The sequence below is a fragment of the Panthera uncia genome, chromosome C2 (genome assembly GCF_023721935.1).
Source record: "Panthera uncia isolate 11264 chromosome C2, Puncia_PCG_1.0, whole genome shotgun sequence".
NCBI lineage: Eukaryota > Metazoa > Chordata > Mammalia > Carnivora > Felidae > Panthera > Panthera uncia.
Genome location: NC_064810.1, coordinates 154513125 through 154535773, shown reverse-complemented (window position 1 = coordinate 154535773; position 22649 = coordinate 154513125). Strand labels below are relative to the sequence as shown.

Here is a 22649-nt window from a genome sequence, read left to right as displayed (position 1 = left end):
CAATCTGGGAAAACACAAAGCGTCAGCAGTTCTGTGACAGTCAGTGAGAGCTAGCTCCTGACCAGGAACATCCAAAGTGAAGAGCTTCCCGATTAAAGAGAAAATGAGTCCGAGAAGGAAGAAAGACAAACCACTGCAGCTTCCAGATGAGAGGTATGGGCCTAAACCAAGGCTATGGCACCAAGAAGATGAGGCCAAGGAATATTTAAAAATAAAACAGGCTGAAGGATACAAACTAGAAGATACAACTAGAAGAGGCCTAAGTTCCGGAGATCTAAAGCAGAGCGCACGGATATGGTCTGTAACATGCACGCTTCAAAACTAAGAGACCAAATCTTAAGTGTCGCCACCTCAAAAGAAATGGCACTTACGTAATGTTGTAAGAGGTGTTAGCTAAAGTGTAACCAGACTGCAGTATATAAATGGCATATAAATAGTGTCAAATCAACACAGTTGATTTGTTGATAAACTTATACAATGTTGTATCAAAGGGGGAGGGTGGAATCTAATGGAGGAAACAGGTGACCCGGCAACTATAATACATATACATACATAATACATAATACATATATACATAAATATAATCATGTGGAATGAATTCATTCCACAAGTACTTACTGAGCACTTAACTATCTGTGAGGAACTACTTTAATCACTTGGGACATACCAATTATCAAACAGAGGTAAGAGTGATTAGTTCTCCTTGAGGGCATCAGAGAGTTACTTTTGAGCTACATCTTCTAGGTAAACAGGATTTAGAGTGGTAATTTAGGCATCCCCCATGAAGGGCATGAGCACAAGCACAGAAGGAAGTGTGTGATGTGTGTTCTCAAGTAACAAGGGCATTGTTTCCAACGGCTGCTATAACAAATTACAAACTTCATAGCCTAAAACAACAGAAATTTATTCAGGGCCACACTCCCAATAGAGGCTCTATCAGAAAATCCTTGGGGCGCCTGGGTGGCGCAGTCGGTTAAGCATCCGACTTCAGCCAGGTCACGATCTCGCGGTCCGTGAGTTCGAGCCCCGCGTCAGGCTCTGGGCTGACGGCTCGGAGCCTGGAGCCTGTTTCCGATTCTGTGTCTCCCTCTCTCTCTCTGCCCCTCCCCCGTTCATGCTTTGTCTCTCTCTGTCCCAAAAATAAATAAAAAACATTGAAAAAAAAAAATTTAAAAAAAAAAAGAAAATCCTTGCCTCTTCTGGGTTCTGGTGACTGCCGGTATTCTTTATCCTAAGGCAGGGTCACTCCAGTTGTCCCCATCCATTACCACACTGCCTTCTGTGTGACGTCCTTCTCCCCATCTGTAATCAATCTCCCTCTGCCTTTCACTTATAGAATCACTAGTGATTGCATTCAGGGCCCACCCAGACATCCCAGGATCATCGCAGTGTTCAAAGTAATTGTAATTAGTTAAATTAAAAGTCTGCAGAATCTTTCCCATATAAAGTAACATTCACAGGTGCCAAGGATTAGAAAATGGACACGTCTTTTGAGACCATTACCTTTGGGGACCACGACCACAGATGTAAAGCATGGAGTATATTCCAAGATAAAATATTTATTTATTTACTTACTTACTTATTTTACTTATTTATTTTTTATTAAAAAAAAATTTTTTTTAACGTTTATTTATTTTTCAGACAGAGAGAGACAAAGCATGAACGGGGGAGGGGCAGAGAGAGAGGGAGACACAGAATTTGAAGCAGGCTCCAGGCTCCGAGCCATCAGCACAGAGCCCAACGCGGGGCTTGAACTCACAAACCGCGAGATCATGACCTGAGCCAAAGTCGGCCGCCCAACCGACTGAGCCACCCAGGCGCCCCGTTACTTACTTATTTTTAATGTTTGTTTATTTTGAGAGAGAGCGAGACAGCATAAGTGGGGGAGGGGCAGAGAGAGAGAGAGAAAGAGAGAGAGAGAGAGACACACAGAATCGGAAGCAGGCTCCAGGCTCTAAGCTATTAGCACAGTCTGACGCGGGGCCTGAACTTGCCAACTGCGAAATAATGACCTGAGTCAAAGTCGGACATTTAACCGACTGAGCCATCCAGGCGCCCCCAAGATAAAATACTGAAACGTTCAATAAATGGTAGTTGACATTATACTGATGACAAAGGAACAATTCACTAAAATCATGTGATGTTAATTAGTAATTCCTAAAATGAGAATTTTAAGTAAGGTTCAGAAGAACTTTGAAGATGGAAATTGACAAAGAACGGTCATATTGCATCACTCCTTACCTCCAAGGTAAGGCTACTTCTAGCTACCTACAATAGGAAGCTCAGCCCTGCTCCAGCCTTTTACTTGATATTCTAGTGTCATTTTTGCCATTTCTTATTCTGTTTCTGGCCACACAATATCCCCTGTTCTCTTGCTTCCTGGGCCTGAATAGCCTTAGAACACGTATCTCCCCTTCTTGTCACGATCCATTATACCTCTTACCACCCTCTGATTCGATTTCATTTCCCCTTTGCCCACATGCCCAAACAGGACTAGACCAAGATGGCAGGATTAACACCCAATACACAAACTCTATTCTCTTCCTTCTCAAGTTGTGTTATAACGTTCATATTTACTCATCAATATACGCGCCCAGCTGTAAGATCCTCGAAGGTAAGGACTCTGTGTTCACCAATGTATATCACCATACATTGCTGTCATAAATGAAGTTATTGCTTCACCTGAAATGCATTAGCTACAGTGAATTGCAAGCAGATCACTTGAATATAAGAGAATTTTCTGAGATGGCAGTGGCATTCTCTAAACAGGTGGTTGAATTACACAGATGTATGCATATGTCGCAATCCAGCAGATAAACACTTAAGATGTAAGCATTTCATCATAATAAAATTTTATACTAAAAAAGGAAAACAGGCTGGATTTGATAACTGGTTGGATATAAAGAAGGTGTAACAGAGGATTTCTAGGTTTCTGACTCAGGTACCACTAATAACCACACAGAACGCACAACCAGGAATAGGTGTGAGTAGAGAAATCCAGCTTTTTCTAAGCTTTGTAGGTCCATCCTACATTTCCCTGTCCTATAGAATCTCTCTGGGCATTATGTATAATAGCTGCTCAATAAATGTCTGCATAATGATTAAGTCACTCAGAATCAGGGTATTTTCGGTCCAAGTTATCCCCATTTTGCAGATGTTCAAAGTAAGGTTCAGAAATGTTAAGCACAACATCCAAGGGTATTAAGGTAGTAAGGAAGTGACACAAGTAGAAATTTAAATTCAATTCTGTCTGGCTTCAAAACCTCTTTTTTCTCAGGTGACTATCTTTCTTAAAATGCGTGAGGAATTGTCATGACCTACAGGATAAAGTCACAGGACAAAGGCACATTCCTTAGACCTGCAAGGCAAAGAAGACACACAGTAGCCTACATTCTAACCAGGCTCCACTCCAAATGTTCTCTGTGCTGGTTTCAAACCTTCTACATTAACAGGGTAAGATGATATGACCCCTAGGCATCTCCCACAAATGGTACATAGAACTTATTAACAAGGTATAAACATAATAGAAAACATCATTATTAGTCTATAAATATATAAGGCTATTTACAAATCATCGAGGAAAGACAATTCAAAGTTTTAGCAATGAGTTTTTCAATCATTCAACAATTTGTCAACTGTTGGCAAAAAAAGCAGTTAACGGGCAATTAAAAGAATCTCCTGATATTTAGAGCTTAAAATTTAAAAAGTAAACCATTATTAAGCTGAAGCTCTTTTGTCCTTGACCAGGAATGGTCATCAAAGTCTGTTAGGCCACAAAAATATGAGCTAGTACCAAAAGGAAGCCACTTATAACTCAATCTCATCATTGTTCTTATATATCCCTCAAACTATAGCACAGTTCTTTGCCAGAATCAGAGGTTGGTACTAAACAAACAAATAAATAAAGTGAAATGAACTATAATCTACTAGTGCTTCAAAAGACATCACAGACACGTTGGGGCAAAGAAAACACAAATGCAGTCTTTGTTTCTGTCTGTTTTGTTTTGTTTTTTTTTTTTTTGTAAGTTTATTTATTTTGAGAGAGAGAGAGAGAGATAGAGAGCGCACAGACATGCACGCAGGAGTGGGGGGAAGGGCAGAGAGGAAGAGAGAGAATGCCAAGCAGGCTCCACCCCCAGCACAGACCCTGACGCAGGGCTTGATCCCATGAACCGAGCTGAAATCAAGAGTTGGATGTTCAACCTACTGCGCTACCCAGGTGCCCCATGTTACAGTCTTTTTGAAAAATTTACATTGTCTGAATACCTGCTACGTACAGGTCCTCGAGTTTAAAATGTTATACAGCAGCCTGCAATATAGGAATTATGCCTACACCAGCTTTCAAAGGACAGATCCGGTCCACTCATCTTTGCCTCCTGATGATGGGCTTAACTCAGAGAAAAGGCAAAACAGCATTTTTATGTTTGCAAGCCTAGTGCATCACACTAAAACTCAGGGCTTTTCAACCACAGGAGCCACCAATCCTCTTCAGGTTTTCAAGGCAACCTTTTCATCAAAGCAGCTAATTGTTTTTAAGTGAATTTTTCTGAAGTACATTTAAACTGAAAAACCTATATTTAACAAAGCATAGTAAAATATTTTATTTTTACTCATTGGAACTGTAAAGATACCTCTCCTCTCCTAAGCCTTGATAGTATTTCTGTCCAATCAGTTTGCCTAAACCAGATGATAATATGTTTTATAGAAACTGTCTTCTTTCTTAGAGATACTCCACATGATTGACTCCAAGCCACATAATAGGCTCAAAGGAACGTTTCTAAAGAGTGCAAAGCTGGGGCCTTCTTTTCCGTCCTTTTCTTGATCGCTCCTCATTCCCAGTTCCCCGTCTGGAGCTGGCCGCCTCTACTGCTTCAGCCCTCCAAGACGCTCATCCGGCTTCGCCTTCTGCCTTCCGGGTATAAACCTCATCTTCCAAGAGACCCTCTGCCCCTTCCACAAGATCTCCTGTGTCCTCCAGCGTTGTTCTGCATCCTGGGCTTGGTGCGCGAAACTGGCACTAAGGACACAAGGCCGGAGCCTGTCAGATCCCCAGCAATTCTTCTGAGGTCACAAAATCCAAAGTAAATATGAAACTCACGTGGCCCAGATATAAACCGTAAACAAGAAAACAAACAAAAAGGTAACCAAGATACAGGCTGCCTTCTCATAGCTTCAGAAAACAAACAGAAAAGCAAAACTTCCCTGTTTTATTTAAGCAGATCATTGATAAATACCATTCATCCACTGGCTGAGGCCCTAACTTCAGAAGCAACCCAAAGGTCAGTCACGATACAAAGAAACAGTCATTCACGATGGGGACTAACACCTATCTAGGACAACAGGAAGACTTACCAATGTGCACCAAAACATTTTCTACACGCCTATTAGCAAGACTGGAGATCCCAGCCCTAAACATCAAATCAAAAGCCAAATAAAACAAATCTTGCTTTATAATCTCTGTAATAAACACAGAGAATCTTTTTAGTGAGCAGACTTCGGAGTTAAAAAAGGAAGGAAGGAAGGAAGGAAGGAAGGAAGGAAGGAAGGAAGAAAAAGTAAAAAAGAATTTGAAAGACTGCAGGAGAGGTGGCAACTCTAAGACAAAGATATGCTTAACATATCAATAGAGTTCTTAAGTTAATAAACTTAAGAATCTGATTTTAAGTATCCTGAGTTTGAGAGATAAAACACTACATTTTTTACCTTAACTTTCTACCTAATTTTTCAAATATCTTTAACAAAGTATTTATAACCTATTGCCATCAACATTTAAGTTTCCTGGTAATCCCTGTTTTGTTCTCTAAAACATCTATCTATAGTATTACCAAACCTGAATTGCACAATCTATAAATATTGTGAAACAGGTTTCAACGCTTTCTGAAGAAAACATACAGAAGGCTGGCCAATTTCCACACACTGTTGGCCACTTAAATAACAGTTCTAATTAGGTTATAAGTAAAGAGGATTTCATTATATTACGATTTTGGTTAATATGACTTTCCATCTCTATACTGGTGCTGTCCAGAGAGAAAAGCTGTTTATTACCGCTCTCTATCCTACTCTAAAGCACAGTGTTCTACCTCATTTAGAAACTATGAGGTTTTGCTTCTTTTGCAAATATCCAAATTTGAGGTGTGAATATATATATTCCTCTAAAATAATTCCTCACCCAGTGAATGATTAAAAACTTTCAAGTTGGACATTACGACCCTTCTGTAAATAAAGGCCTTCTTTCCTGGGTAATGGTTTCCTAAATCCTATTCTTGGAAAAGAGGAAACAAAAAGAATTATGTCTCATATAACCGTAACTTAGGCAACTAACACGCCCTTTCATTTTAAATAAATAATACTTGGGGCCCCTGGGTGGCTCAGTCGGTTAAGCGGCCGACTTCGGCTCAGGTCACGATCTCGCGGTCCGTGAGTTCGAGCCCCACTTCGGGCTCTGTGCTGACAGCTCAGAGCCTGGAGCCTGTTTCAGATTCTGTGTCTCCCTCTCGCTGACCCTCCCCTGTTCATGCTCTGTCTCTCTCTGTCTCAAAAATAAATAAACATTAAAAAAAAAAAAATTAAATAATACTTACATAATTCAAATTATCACTAACCATTAGATCAATGACCATCCAAGCCCCTCTGACATATTTTAACATATTAATTCACATTCTTTAACTTTTTACCCCCTATATTTTTAACATCTAACTTTTAAAGACCGACCTAGAGCTGGACAATCAGTATTTTAGACAAAGTCATGTGCTGGTGATACTTTCCCCCAATTGTTTCCTACCTTTTTTCACACAGTAAACACCATTCTGGAGTCAGACACAGCACCAAACATACTTAAATAGAACTACAGGTGTACTTTTAGATTTACGCTGCTTAACAAATCTAAGGGACATTTCATGTTAGTTCTAAAATAAGTTTATCTAGGGGCACCTAGGTGGCTCAGTTGGCTGAGTGACTGACTTCAGCTCAAGTCTTGATCTTGGAGTTCACAAACTGGAGCCCCACACTGGGCTCTGGGCTGAGGGCTCAGGGCCTGGAGCCTGCTTCAGAGGCTACATCTCCCTCTCTCTGCCCCTCCCTCACTCATGTTCTGTCTGTCTGTCTCTCTCTCTCAAAAATAAATAAAAAACATTTAAAAATTTTTTTAAAAAGCTTTAAAATAAGTTTATCTACTAGATAAATAAACTAAAAATCCTAGACCAAACTGAATAATAATTTAGACAATTTTTTTTAGTGTTTATTTATTTTTGAGAGATAGAGTGCCAGTGGGGGAAGGGCAGAGAGAGAGGGAGACACAGAATCTGAAGCAGGCTCCAGGCTCTGAGCTGTCAGCAAAGAGCCTGACTCAGGGCTTAAACTCGTGAACTGCAAGATCATGGCCTGAGCCCAAGTCAGATGCTCAGCCGACTGAGCCACCCAGGCGCCCCAATAATAACTTTAATAAAATCATCTTTCCACACAAATCTTTATGATTCACAATCAGGGGTGGGGAATTACAGGTGACTCCATTCAGAGTCATCTGTAATTCTCAAACGTACTATCCAGTGTTGTTTTTATTAAGTGGACCATCCTGGGACTTTACAATCTTTTGTTAAATTCTTTGTCCCAGCACTAAAATCTCCATTTGCTGGTCTGTGACTGGCATTTTGGAGAACAGGCAAAACAATGAAGTATGAGTTGGTTCATCCAAGGTCAAGAAATAGAACCATATTCCCAACCTCCTCAATGTAACTTAAGTTCAGGATCTTATTGTTATCCTAGTCAAATTCAAACTTTGAATTCTTATGAATGTATCTTTTGATGTTCTTTGAATATCTTAGGATGTAAAAACATCAAGTTACAAAGCTGCAAAATATAAAATCAATTACTAGGGTTTTTTTTCTTAATGTTTGTGTCGGCATAAGTTCATAATATTGAAGTGTTTAATTCAATAAACATTAATTGAAGCTTACTATTTACAAAACCCCATCAGGCTCCACCAGACATCTGAGTGTGACAAAGGTTTGTCCTCAATGAGCTGACAAAACAAATATACAAATAACTGTACTAGAAAACAGGGTAGAAGCACCATCAAGGAAAACACCACAGACCTTTAGGGAAGGGAGACTACAATCTGTTTTGGGTCACAGACAACAGTGTGAACCAAGCCAAGGGAGGAAAGAGAGGTAAGGAACACGTTTAGGAAACAACGAAAGACGAGAGCCCAGCACAACAGGAGGAAATAAGACTCCAAAGACAGATAAGAAAGAGCCACACTGTGTGCAAAGGGCTTGAAGTCAGGCTGAGTAGTTACAATAAAGCCACTCTGTGTGGCTACACTGCAAACTAGACGGTGTCTGTTGGAGAGATAAAAGTAACTAATGAAATAAGCGATGTTGAAAGCACAGGAACAAAACGAGTCGCTAAAGCCTGCTATGATCCGGGAAAGGGAGTAAGAAGGGTTTGAGCCAGGTGGTTCCCCAGCGACACTGGAAACGGAAAGCGGATGTACCTGGGATCAGCTGGGCTTGGTAGATCTGGAATTCAGGGCAAAGAAGATGGACGGAAGGGGGCAAAGACCAGGCCACAGTTCTGAATCCGGATGACCAGGAGCACGGAAGTGCCCTAAGGAAAATGAGGACGTCAAGGAGAAGAACCGGACTTTCGGTATTGTTTAGTTCGGGGGAAGAAAGGTGAAAATGAGATCCTAGTCTGGACACGTTACATCTAAGGAATGAGTTGCAAGCGTCTGGCACACAATTAGAAACATCACTAGAACACGGAAGACGGCACCAGCATGAGGATGACATTTCGGTTCCCTCCACAAAAGAGACACTTCAAGGATGAGTGGAACTACAAGACAAAAGATGAAAGATGAAGAGACGGTCTTGGAGAAGTACGACATTGAAAGAACGGGAAAGGGGCGTCTGGCTGACTCAGTTCGCTGAACATCCGACTTCGGCTCAGGTCACGATCTCGTGGTTTGTGAGTTGGAGCCCCCCCACGTCGGGCTCTGTGCTGACAGCTCAGATTCCCTGTCTCCCTTTCTCTCCGCCCCTCCCCCACTCATGCGCTGCCTCTGTGTCTCTCAAAAATAAATAAAGAGTAAAAAAAAATTTTTTTTAAATAAAGAACGGGGAAAAGAAAAGAACCTAACAAAAGTGACTACTGGTCTGAGGTAAGGCACAAAGCAAAATGTCTTAAGAGCTACAAGGTCTGGTAAGAATTTCAAACACTGAAAACTCAAGACCCCAGAAAGATTAAGTACCCAGAAAAATAAAAACCCACTGGGATGTGTCATGCAGAAATGTTATGATTTTTAAGAAGCTGGGTGGCAAGGATATGGGAAAGGGAGATGGCAACGGAGAGAAGTCACTGATCTTAGCGGCGTTTTAAAAGATAGAGAAATCCACTATCCTATCTGTACGGCAAAGAACTACAGTCAAATTCTAATGTAAATCCAACAGGAGGCTGGTAAACCCACTGGAGGAGAGAGGGAGAAACAACAATCCTGTATTTATAGCATGTGATGGTTTCCGTGGTGTGAATACTGCCACCGTGGCTGATTTCAAGCTGCCAAAAGCTGCCGGCACAGGGCAGCTCCAACACACCCCTGCAAACCACCTGTTCTGTCCACCCTGCAGCTGAGCCACTCCGGGGCGGTTTTCCCCTCAACTCCACTGACACGTAATCATTCTGTGCGAGACCCGTGCAGCAATTCGCAGAAGTCCACCCCGCTCCTGTTACGTTTAGCTTTCTCAACTACATTGCAAGGAAAGGGGCTAGATGTTGAAAGCCAAAGGGTGTCCAGGCATGGCTATCTATGTAAGTCACAGAAAAAAACCAAGAAGCGTAAGCACCAAGAAAGCCTTCCTAAACCATTTTATGATTGTTTCCTTTGTTACTGTCCATTCTCCGTCTAAACCTGAAATGTCTTAGAAAACACGATCCAAGATTTGTGTTTTCCCGGCAACCAACACTGGCTCTTGGGACAGTTCTACGCGTCGATGCAAGGAATAAATAACAAAGTGTCAGCAGAGTAAAAGAAACAAGAACCAAGCTCCTGCGTGAGTCCCAGTCCCACTGAGAGGCAGCAGAGACGTGGTTTAAACTAAGTCAAGACACCTGGGCTCCAACCCAGCTCTGCCGCTTGCTAATGGGGTGCCGGTCCCCCTCTCAGGTGCAGTTCCAAATGAAAAACGAACAGTAATACTGCGCACACAGGGTTGACCTTAGCTTGAACACGAGCACGTTCAGGCAACGCCTAGCAGGAGTGGGTGGTTGATCGCCTGCTTGGTAAAGTTCAGAAGGCCACACTAGTCTGGACACTGGACCCTGCTCAAGTACAGGGCCAGGAATACCCAGGAGGCCCGCCTCTGTGTGGGACTGCGGCTGGTCAGCTCCCTACGATTCTTCAGAGTCTGTGCCCACTGATCTGCGGACATCGCCCCAGCCACCAATTCCTTTCACAGTCGTGTCCTAGAGTCTCAGGCCCCACCACAACACGGAGACCAGAAAGTCCACCTAAACACAGTTTCAGAAGGAGCAAGAAATGTTGCAACAAACTAGAGGGGATCAAGCTACCAATCAGGCTCCTACTCGTGTCCACGTGAGGGCATTCCGCATCTTACGTCACCAGGAAGTTCATCAACAAACCAAAACAATCGGCCCACTGATACTGTAAACAACCTTCGTGGGAAGGACCAGTTTCTAATATTCAAAACTGCCTCCCACCCCGCATCTTTCCAAATACACCTGTCTTCACGGTACTCCACGTGATCTTCTTTTAGGTTACATGTCGCATGCAACTTTGTGTAGACATCTGAAGCAGAACTGCTATCAAAATAGTAAATATATATACGGATGGGGCCCCGGGGGGCTCAGTTGGTTAAGCCTCGGACTCCTGGCTCAGGTCGGGATCTCAGGGTTCGTGGGCTCCAGCCCTGTGTCCAGCTCTGTGCTGACAGTCAGGGCCTGCCTGGGGTTCTCTCTCTCCACCCCCCGCCTTTGCCCCTCCCCCGCGCTCTCTCTCATTCTCTCCAAATAAATAAGTAAACTTAAAAAAAAAATACATATATATATATATATATATATGTAAGCACAAAAGTTTATTTTCCAAAAGAAAGTACTACCCTTGAAATAGACGGCAATAATATTCGTAATTTAATTTTTCCACGAATTAGTTGCCGTCAAGGGCATGAAGTTCGTTACAGGTGGAAAACTTAGTATGCTCATCGATCGGGTTTCACGCTGGACATCTGCCCTCCCTCCACTTCCACAAAGTTTTCTACAGACGCACGTCCTCTGACACGCACACAACACTCAGAAGCAAAGACCCCTGCTTGAAAGGTTGTTAATTTTGGGGGCGCCCGGGTGGCTCGGTCGGTTGGGCGTCCGACTTCGGCTCAGGTCACGATCTTGTGGCTTTGCGAGTTCGAGCCCCGCGCCGGGCTCCGTGCTGACAGCTCGGAGCCTGGAGCCTGTTTCAGATTCTGTGTCTCCCTCTCTCTGCCCCTCCCCCGTTCATGCTCTGTCTCTCTCTGTCTCAAAAATAAATAAACTTAAAAAAAAAAAAAAGAAAAGAAAGGTTGTTAATTTTGACCTCGCTACCTGTTAACTTTCTCCTAAGTATCTACGAATTAAACGCTTCCGGAAACCCAGCCACGTAGCCACGCCCCCAAGCCGCTCTCCCTCGCTGGGCTCCTCCCCTCGACCCCCCGACCCCCGCAACCTCCCGCGGCTCCTCGGGAGACGGCCGCAGGGAAGCACCGCCCCTTCCTCCCGGCTCCCGGGGCTCAGTCCCGACCGCACCTCCAGGCGGAACAGCTTTCCCAAGCGAGCGGAGAGCCGCAGTCGTTTCCCGCGGCGCGAGGCAGGTGCGGGGACGGCCGGTCACCGCCCGCCGGCCGCCCTCGGGCAGGCGGGGTCAGAGGAGACACCCAGGCCGGCGGGCCCGGTTGTGTGGGTGCCGAGCCACCCCGCCGCCGGCCCCGCAGGGACGCTTACGCCGCATCGCGGCCGCCTCTCCGTGCGGGGGGTCCAGCGGCCTCCGGCGCAGCCGGGTCGGCGCCGACGGGCGCCCTCCAGGGGCAGAGCTAGGCCGGGGCGTCTCCTCGGGGCGCAGCGCGGTCTCACGCCGGGCCGGACGACGGAGAGACCAGGCGGGGTGCGAGTCCTCTGCGATGCCGCCCGGCCCGGTCCCGGCCCTCGTGGGGGGCGCGTGCCCGAACCCCACGAAGTCCCCGCCGCGCTCACCTCTCGCAGGTGTCCGCCGAGCCCACCTCCTCCTCCTCCGCCGCCATAGCCGTCGTCGCCGCGCGAACGCCGGACCGCGCCTCCCAGCCGGCTGACTGGCCGACTGAGACACCCGGCGCTGCCGCCGCCCTTAAGGCCGCCGCCGCCCGCGCATGCGTCGCCCTCCCACTCGCGCGACGCGGCCGCGCGCGAGCGCGCGCCCGGCCATCCCCGCCTACACCCACCGGCTGCGCATGCGTCCCCCGGGCCGGTGTGACCCGGGATGGGCGCTGGGCGGGGCTGTCAACAGAAGCGCTGGTGAGGCTCGCCTGGCAGTGTCTGGCAGTAACTGCTTTCAGTAATGACTTTGTGAATGCATCAAACGCTGGTATTAACTGTCCGTGCTGGGCACTGGGCAGGCATTCTGTCAGTGCCTTGGGACTGAGGCGCGTCACCTTCCCTGGAAGAGCCAAGATAGTATCCGATAGATGCTGCAAAGGCGCATGGAACTGCAGAAATGGAGGGGACTCTGGCCTTCCGCCAGCCCTTCCCTCCAGGTGGGTAGGTAAGGGGAAAGGGTGACTCGGGACCCTCCGTCGGGAATCACTGCCGTGCAGGGACCGGTCTAGGCGCTGCCAGAACCAGCAACTCCGCTTAGCCCCGCGCTCTGGACACACTGGAGGGGTGTAGAGTCAGTAGAGCTCTTGCGGGGGAGTCACTAACGTAGATGTAAACATGCTTGAGCTGTTTTCAAGCCTTGTAGCCATCAGACACTGTCTGGGATTGTGATTACACCTCTCCGTATTGCAGGGGCCGACGGCAGGCTGCCCCAAATGTGCTACTTTGGCGTATTGATTATTTCAAACACGTTACTTAAGAGACCACCTGTGTAGGAAGGACACTCAGACCCTCCTCTGTCCCCTGAAAACAGGAAATCAATCGCCACGGGAAAGGTACCCTCTTTGTATCAGGAGATAAGGAGCCATCCTTATCACCAGAAATGTAGAGCCAAGAAGGCTTTATAAACAACCCTTGCTACTTTTTACTAATTTACTACCCCAGCCCACATTCTGTTTAGAATTCCTTACTAATTGAAGCTTCCAAAGTTAGGTTTTCTATATCCTGTCAATTCTTCCCAGATCTATTGTCTCCGTCTGGAAAGTATAAAGCCTTCCTGCTTTGGTCATTTCTTTAGGCCTCAATTTCATGATTTGGCCTCTGTAATAAAATGTTGGATTTTTTTTCTCCTGCCAGTCTGTCTCATGTAAATTTAATTCTTAGTCCAGTTGGAAGACCTGTAGGTAGAGAAGAATTTTTCATCCATCCTTATCTACTGTGTGCCTGTTGTGTGTCCACTCTGTTTTAGGACCTGAGAAACAATGTATTAAAATGTCTGAGAGCAGATCTCCCAACGTTCCAGGACAACCTGGTGCCCTATTTCCAAATCCACTTCCTTTTGGTGACCCACTATCCACTTAACCTTGAGCAAGCATGTTTATGTTAGATCACCAGCCCCTGCTTTGTCCAATCAGATAGTCAGGTGTGACATTTTTAAGGTGAGTACGTGGCCTGTTCTGAATGCTGTTCCCCAGCTGTGGCATCTGAAAAACTAAATGCAGCCGTTATATCACCACGACTAAATGTACCATACAGGTTGATGGCTGGTGCCCCACTGGTTCCAAGGTGGGCTTTAATTTCTAGCCCACCCCACCCCCTAGCAGGGAGTTTTTTTTTTTTTTTTTTCTTTAGGGAAAATGCTATCACAGGAACCTGGATCTTTCTCCAAAGTCTGCCAAGCAGGCACTAGCAAACCAGAATGAGGCTGAGGCATGGAGGGTTTTCCGAGGGCCCCAATGGCCTTGCTGACTTATAAATGTTTATAAAGTGCTATAATTAAACAAAGTGAGAAAGTGAGTATGGTAGGGAGATAATAAGAAGGACATAGGATAGTAAGGGAAATGGTGCCTGGGTCAAGGGAAGGGCCTGGACATCAGCTGTTTGACCTTAGGGGAAAAAAAAATCACATGGTTAGGGCTTCTTAGACTCTAACCTGCATGCAAACTTCCTGGGGGATATTTTTTAATTGCAGATTCCAATTCTGTAGGTCTGGTATGTGGCCTGATTATTAATTGAGATTCTCTCTCTCTTTTTTTTTTAATGTTTATTTATTTTTGAGAGAGAGAGCGCAAGTGGGGGAGGAACAGAGAGAGAGGGAGACACAGAATCTGAAGCAGGCTGGAGGCTCTGAGCTGTAAGCACAGAGCCTGATGCAGGGCTTGAACTCACAAGCTGTGAGATCATCACCTGAGCTGAAGTCAGAAGCTTAACCGACTGAGCCACCCAGGCACCCCGCGATTCTGTATTTCTAATCAGCTCCAAGTGATGCCTCTGGTCTTGCTATATGGGTCAGCACACGACCCTTTAAATAACAAAGCTCTAGAGCAGCCACTAGAACTTTCTGCAGTGATGGAAACAGTCTAAATCCTACTGTCCAGTAAAGTAGCCATGAGGCACGTGTAGCTATCGAGCATTTAAAATTTGGTTTGTGTGACCGAGTTTTTTACTTTAACTTAAACTTAAAAACCCACATGTAGCCAATGGCTACCATGTTGGACAGCAAGGTCTAGATTGTATACTCCTTATCTATGAAAATGAGAGTTTGAAACTGGATGATTTTCTATATTCCTTCTGGTGTCCTCTGGTCCCAAGTTGTTTTCAAGGTGTGTATGGAGGGAGGGGATGGATGAGGGAGCAAGATGTTACAGATGTTAAAATTTGGTATGAAGGACGAGGGATCAAGAGCTCTACCATGGTGGGGTGGTGGAAGCGGGCCATGATCACCTAAGGGAGGGATTCTAGAACTCAGCGGTAGAATTGCCCTCCAGAGACAAGAGACTCTGAGTAGCCAATGAATGTCGGTTGAACTCTTCAAAAGCAGATAAAAGGCCTTCTTTAGCAAGATACAAATGCCAGGCCATAAAGGAAAAGAGCAAGTAATATAACCACATCAAAATTTAAAGTTTCTGTGTGGAAAAAAAAAAAAGATACACGATGAAACACAATGCAAAAATTTGAAACAGACCTGGGTTTAATGTCTTCAATATATAAAGAAAAATTAAATGATAAAAAAATATAAAATAGATTTTTAAAATCCTTCTCAAAAAACTCTCAAGTCATGAACAGACACAAGATGCCTATACTCATCTGGGATCAAGAGAATGGAAATTCAAACCATGATGACATAACTAAAAAAGGTTCATGGTACTAAATATTGGCAAGAACGTGGGTTGATGGGGAATACTTCCACCCAGTCCATGGGAGTGCCAACTGATACAACCATTTGGAAAACAGTTTGGAAGTGACCCGTTTAAAAAATGTAAAATTAATATACCTTCTGACCAAGCAATATAATTTCTAGAAGCCCAGCCCCTCTCATGTGCATATAGAGATACATAAAAGGATGTTTCAGTATTTTAATAGTAAGAAGAAGGAGAAGAAGAAGAAAAGAAAGAAAAGAGAAGAAAAAGAAAACGAAATAAAGATGCCCATGATTAAATAAATTCTGATACCCCCATAATATGAAATGCCTTGACAGCAATTAATAAAAATGAGGTAAATCTGTATTCACTAATTTGGAAAGCTCTCCAGAACATACCGATATGTAAAAAAAAAGCAAAATCCATGAAATATGAGCCAAAAGTTGGTTCTTTGAGATTAATAAAATTGATAAACTCCTAGCTAACTAATCAAGAAAAAAAAAATAGAATTGAAGGCTACAGATTTGGGAAAGAGGATGTGACTACAGATTCTACCAACATTAGGATGATAATGAGGCAGTATTACAAACAGCTTTATGCGAATGAATTTGACAACTTAGATAAAATAGACAAGATTTTATCTTAAGTTAGAGAACATAACTTACCAAAAACTGACAGGATAAAATAAGAAACTTGAATAAAATAAAATTAAATTAAATTAAAATAATGGTGTCAAAACCCTTTAAGAAAAAAAGAAACTTGAACAACTCAATATTTATTTTTAAAAACGTGAATAGGGGTGCCTGGGTGGCTCAGTCAGTTGAGCGTCCGACTTCGGCTCAGATCATGATCTCGCAGTTCATGAGTTCGAACCCCACGTTGCACTTTGTGCTGGCAGCTGAGAGGCTGGAGCCTGCTTCAGATTCTGTGTCTCCCTCTCTCTCTGCCCCTTCCCCGCTCATACTCTGCCTCTCTCTGTCTGTCAAAAATGAATAAACGTTAAAAAAAAATTTTTAACGTGAATATATAATTCTTAAAAACTGCCTACATAGAAACTTTTTTTTTTTTGAAGAATTAAACAATCTCCCCCAAGGGTGGAGTAAGATGGTCATAAATTCTTTACTCCTTCTCACACTGAAAGTTGGAGGCTATTTTCTCTCCCCTTTGGTCTGAGCTGAGATTTGTTGGGACCAATAAAATGTTTCAGAAATGATGCTCGTAATTTCCGAGTCTGGGACTTAAGAGATCTGTGGCTTCAGTGTTTACCAATTCGTGTTAATTCCTCTCGAAAGTCCGACTGCCCCGTGACCACCACGCTGTGAGGAAACTCTGCTGACCATGCGGCACCAGACTTAAGATTTCTGGCCCAGCCTCTGCTACTGAATGCCCCCAAGTGAATGACACCAACCGACAACACGTGGATTAAAATATCTGCCCAGATGAGCTTAAGTTCCTGACAGAGAACGGTAAAAACAAAATAATGGTCGTTTCAAGCCACTATATTTTGAGGTCGTTTGTTATATAGCAATAGGCAATTGAATCACCTTTGCATCCCATAGGGATAACGCTTTACCTCACCAATGTGTGACGCTGCTATTTCATAGAGGAAATTAAGTAGTTGATTTATTGAGTTCAAGACTTTTTTCACCGTTTTTTTCACTTTTTGTTTTGAGGTAATTGCAGGTTTACATGCAGTGGAAAGAATATGGCGCGATCCCATGCATCCTTTACAAACAGTTTTCCCTTGCGGTAACATGATGCAAAACTGCAGTTCAACGTCACAACCAGGATATTAACAGTGACGTAAAAAAGACATAGGACATTTCCATCATCACAAGGGTCCCTTGTGTTGCCGTTTTGTAGCCACACCCACTTCCCTCCTACACACACACCACACCCCTCCATCCTTAACCTCTGGTTAACGACTAACTTGCCTCTATGGTTTTGTCACTTCAAGGAACTTCTGTAAATGGAGTCATACAATAGGTAGCCTTTTGAGATTGACTTGTTTCTCTCAGCATAACTCCCTGGAGATTTATTGAAGTGGTCAGATGTGTTAGTAGCTTGCTCCTTTTTATAGCTGAATACTATTCCATGGTTGGATATACCACCGCTTGTTTAACCATTCACCTATTGAAGGACATCTGGGTTATTTCCAGTTTGAACCTTACAAATAAATCTACCATAAAAATTCATGCACAGGTTTTTGTGTGAACTGAAGTTTTCATTTTTCTGGGATAAATGACAATGCAATTGCCAAGTCACAGTTGCATGTTTAGTTTTTTAAGAAGCTGCCAGACTCTTCCAGAGTGTCTGTACCATTTTTTGTTCCCACCAGCAAAACGTAACTGATCTAGTTTCTGCACACCTTCACCAGCATTTGGTGGTATCTCTGTTTTTATTTTAGCCATTCTGATAGGTGTATAGTGATGTCCCATTGTGGTTTTAATGTGCATTTCCCTGATGACTAGTGATGCTGAGCAACTTTTCCCATGCTTATCTGCCATCCATGTATCCTTTTCAATGAAATGTCTGTTCATGTGTCTTGCCCATTTTCTAACTGTTGAGTTTTAAGAACTTATTATGTTCTCTAGATGCTGGTCCTTTGTCAGATATATGGTCTACAAATATTTTCTCTCGTATGCAGTTTGTCTTCTCATCCTCCTCACATGGGCTTTTTCAGAACAGAGATTATAATTTAATGAAATCCAATGTATTGATTGTTTTGAGGGCTTATGCTTTGATGTTGTCTAAGAACTCTTTGCCTAACCTGAGCTCCCCAAGATTTTCTCCTTTGTCCTTTTCTAAAAGTTTCATGGTTTTCATGTTACATTAAGTCCATGATTCATTTTGAGTTAATATTTGTATAAGGAAAGAGGTTTGGGTCAGGGGTGCTGTTTGTTTATTCCTGATGGCTATCTAATGGCTCCGGGACAGATGGTACCACAGATAGTTTTTGACATACTGCTCAGTGGTCTCTTGTGCTCTTACGAAGGACATATGATGGGTGAACAATGGTAGACATTTTTCAGGGTAAGGAGACTTGCAGGGGTGGATATGAAGGTGTGGTGCTTAAACCCCCCTTCAAGGAAGGGCTTCTTATCCCAGCTGCTGTGAGAGTTTCAATGGAACAGCTTTCAGTCCTTTCAGGGAACACTTTACCTACAAAGAGCCACCTCACCAAGGTCATGCCACTCTAAGCAAAAGTCCCATCTAATGATGGCTGGAGGTAGGACTACAAAGGACCAACCATTTCTACCCAAAATGGGATGATTCAGCTGAGCCTGTTAAACTCCAGAACTCCTTGTGGCTGTGGTCAAGCCCGCATCATAGCTCAACTTCTTCCCAGTCTCACTGACCTCCTCCTTTCCATGGATGTTGATCACCAGGGCACTCCTGGAACATTAAACCCCGTCTCAGAGACTGCTTCCTGCGGAAGCCAAATTGTGACACTTGTTTTCATTTGTATTTAATGATAAGCATGGCATTTGGCTTAGGTGTTGACAAGAGAAAAGGTTAGGACTTGGTGGGTTTTACACTATGATTATAGAAGCCAAGTCACGATGGGAAAACTTTCCTTAGGAAATCTACTCTCAGCATGCAGCACTACAAATGAGGAAAGGAATCTGAAAGGTAGGGAGAGGACAGATGTGCGTGGTAAGATTAGCACATGCATGCATGATTAAGAAAGAGAAAGATCACGAGTGAGATAGAGTGAGACCTGCAAGATGCTGTCTCCTCTGTCACCATGGTTCATAGTGGTTCCAGCACTAGGAAGGAGATGTGTAGGTCAGTATCCAGAAGTGCAGCAGGGCCAAATCTCCCCATCAACATTTGATCAAAAATCAGAGAGTTATGAGCCGGAACATAATCCCCAAACTAGTACCACCTCCGATTCTGATGTCCTTCTCATATTTTTATGACTCCTTAGAAAGCCCAGACTCAGAGAAAAGAAGTCATTGGGCATGATTGTCCAGTTTCAGATTCCAGTGCCAGTGAAGGTGGAGACAGGGAAAAGAGGGGAAAGGAAAATGCCACAGGGGCTAGCATTCAATTTCCAGTCATGGCTTCCCCTGGCCCCAGGAAATTTGAAGTCATGTGATTTGGGGAGCGAAGTTTAACGGTGTTTCTTTCCTCCACCTTCCGTGTCACTTGATTATAATAGAAGAAACCTAGGTTTTTATTTTCAGTAGAATCAGTGTTTCTTACAACATTTTTTCCTACCGTATTTCAGATCTTTTAACCTTTATTTTCCTTCTGGTTGTTTTTTTCTTATCGGCGCATGCTGAAATATTAAGCATCCTCATAAATCAGGAGAATGCCCTCCAAAATGTTGACATTGAAAATGTCAGTTGCCTTTCTGTGTTTGAACTTCTGAGAGCAAAACCCTTCTACGTAGTCTTTATTTATGCTCCTGAGCATGTGTAGCAGGGGCAGGCTTATACAGTAGCAAGAAGTGTTCATACCCATAATTCCCTCTGACGTTAATGTTGCCTCTTTATTCACCCCCTCACCATTTTGCAAATGCATCCTTCAGTTTAATACAGCTTATTGAATATCCATTCCATTTAGTCGGCACTTGTGGCAGAAAACAAACAGCAACTGGTATCTTGGCTCTATTACATTTTCTGACAAGTGGAAAATATCTGTTTGTGATGCAATAAATACTTGGTTCTAAGTAATTCAGCAAATTGGCTTATTTAGCTTCAGCTCTGCGGGGATGCACAGAGGGAACAATTTTTACCCATCATTGATTCTACACTGAAATACGTTGATTGTCTATGCCCACAGCTGGAAGAATTTTGTGGTGGTATGAGTGAATGAGCAGTTAGTGGAAATGCTGTTCTAAGTCATTGCAGAACCAGCAGTAACCTTATTGCTTACGTACATGGCTGGAGCCAGCCGGCTCTTATCAGTTCGTGAGAGTCTATTGTTAAATATTCAGGAATTTTGAGCTGGATGCGAAACCTTGGAACTTTGAAATTGGGGACTATTTATGCCACAGAAATTGGCAATCATTTGAAATCAGGGCTTTTTGTTTTTTTGTTTGTTTAAAATCCGGTTTATCAACACACCATTGCCTACTATACCGTAACGTAGGCGAGTTACAAAGGAGGTGGCAGGTGAAGAAATTGAGGTTTCCCAAGAAATTGAATAAACCCAAGTAAACTAAAACTACACAAGAAACAGATGACAAAATTATAACAACTTTGTGTAATGGTCAAGGTATACATAAGCATATTTAAACACTTAAAAGGTAGAGATCTGATTATTAAATCAAGCAGGTATAGTAATGATTCATGGAAGTGAGTCTCAAATAAGGCTTGTTTTCTTTTAAGTTGAGGTATACAGCACAAGTCATAATAATTACCATAAAGTGAACACCCCCACGTAAGCACAATCCAGATGATCGAGGAGATTTTGCAGGAGAAAAAGGGACACTCTAGGAAAAAGTAATGGAATAGGCAATCCAGGTAGGCATGCAACAGAAAAAAACACCTGTAGCTCCATGACAGATATTTGAGCTTTAAGAATTTCAGTTAGATAATATAACCGGCTCTGGATTTTTATTTTGTTTTAATATCAAGATACTACAGATCAATTTATGAAGACTTTTTTTAGCTGTGCCGATGAATATACACTTAATAGCCAAATTTAGGGCATTTCTTCGCATAACTCTTCTCCTTTGAGATTTGAAGGTATTGCTTAGCTATCCTCCCCTCTAAGTATAGCCTCGGACTTAATGTACCTTTGACCCTTAAACAATATAGGCTTGAACTGAGTGGGCCCACTTATATGCAGATTTTTTTCAATAAATACAGTAGAGTGCTATAAACATGTTTTCCTTATGATTTTCTTAACATTTTCTTTTCTCTAGCTTACTTTTTCTAGGAACAAAGTATATAATCCATGTGATGTACAAAATACATGTTATGTAAATAACTGTTTATGTTATCAGTAAGGCTTCTGACCAACAATAGGTTATTTGTAGTTGAATTTGGGGGGGAGCCAAAAGTTGTACATGAATTTTAACTGTGCAGGGGGTCAGTACCCCTAACCCCCACTTGTTCAAGGGTCAACTAATTTCTTCACTTGCCGCAAGGGAAATGGATTATTATGAAATATCTTTCAAGTTCAGTAGCATATCCAGTATGTATATTGCTATCTGCTACTTTTGCATTAACTCACCAGTCTCCCAAAACTAGACATTTAAACCATCGTTTACGTGCATATGTGCAATTCTTGTTGGGGGGGGGGGAAGTTGTATATTAAAAGTGATCATTTTAATGATAATCAACACATGTAGTTTTACCAGATTGAGTCTATCATTTTTTATCATAAACAGTTTTTCTGTGCAATAAAACCTTTCAAACAAAAATTACAGTGTAGCATGTGATTATGCTGAAATGATCTACCAAAACGATTATACCCTCTTAGCGAACCCATCCTATAAGCCTTGTTTTCCTTCCTGGCATCCAGCAGAGTGTCCAGTTCTCCACGTAGAAATCTGGTCACAGACCATTGCAGGAACATCAGGGTACTTGTCAGCAGCTGCAGTTGGCTATGTTTCTGTTAATGTGCTTGCCAGTTTTCACTGGGGGTGATCCTATCTCACCTGAAGTATAATAGTTCCTGGAGAATAGAGATATGTTCTCCACTTCCTTTATAATTCCCAGAAGTACTTAGAACTATGCTGTAATCTATATACTGTGAGGACCAAATAAACCCTGCTTGTTGACGGAGTTACAGCTCAGGTGTAAGTACCACCTGCAAGGAATTAAAAATGCTACCTGATTAAGCCAATTGATCTTTCCATCATTCTTAACAGTTAGTATTATTTCCATGAAACAAATGGGAAATCAGGGAATAGAGAGGTTCTGTTACCTACCACAACTCTACAGAGAACTTGTAGCAAGAGCCGAGAGTACTTTTCTCTCTTTGTATCATATGCCCTATGTTGGTGGTGACTGTCCCATGAGGTGGTGATGGGTTGGTAAATGGCTATCCCACCATATGCCCCCTCCTCCCATAGCTAAGGCGATCTCGGGGTTGTGTTTCTAGCAATGGTGTAGATTTGCTTCCAGTTGAAAAGAGTAATGTAGCTGTTATGAAATTGACAAGACTAGCTTTGTTGGCCTTCTTAGTGTAGGGTAATAACCACCGAGCTACCAGCCAAAA

General features: G+C 43.1%; 1 protein-coding gene across 5 annotated transcripts in view; it reads right to left on the bottom strand.

The window, feature by feature from the left end:
* ABHD5 (abhydrolase domain containing 5, lysophosphatidic acid acyltransferase) overlaps positions 1-12371 on the bottom strand; it is a 47362-nt gene extending 34991 nt beyond the window's left edge. For all 5 annotated transcript variants that reach the window (XR_007457442.1, XM_049629108.1, XM_049629105.1 and 2 more), the window contains exon 1: positions 12235-12371. Coding sequence is in view for 4 of the 5 variants with exons in the window: in XM_049629108.1 (XP_049485065.1) it covers positions 12235-12281 (47 nt within the window). In the remaining variant the exon portion in view is untranslated. The remainder of the gene's footprint in view (positions 1-12234) is intronic.
* Positions 12372-22649: the final 10278 nt, after the last annotated feature.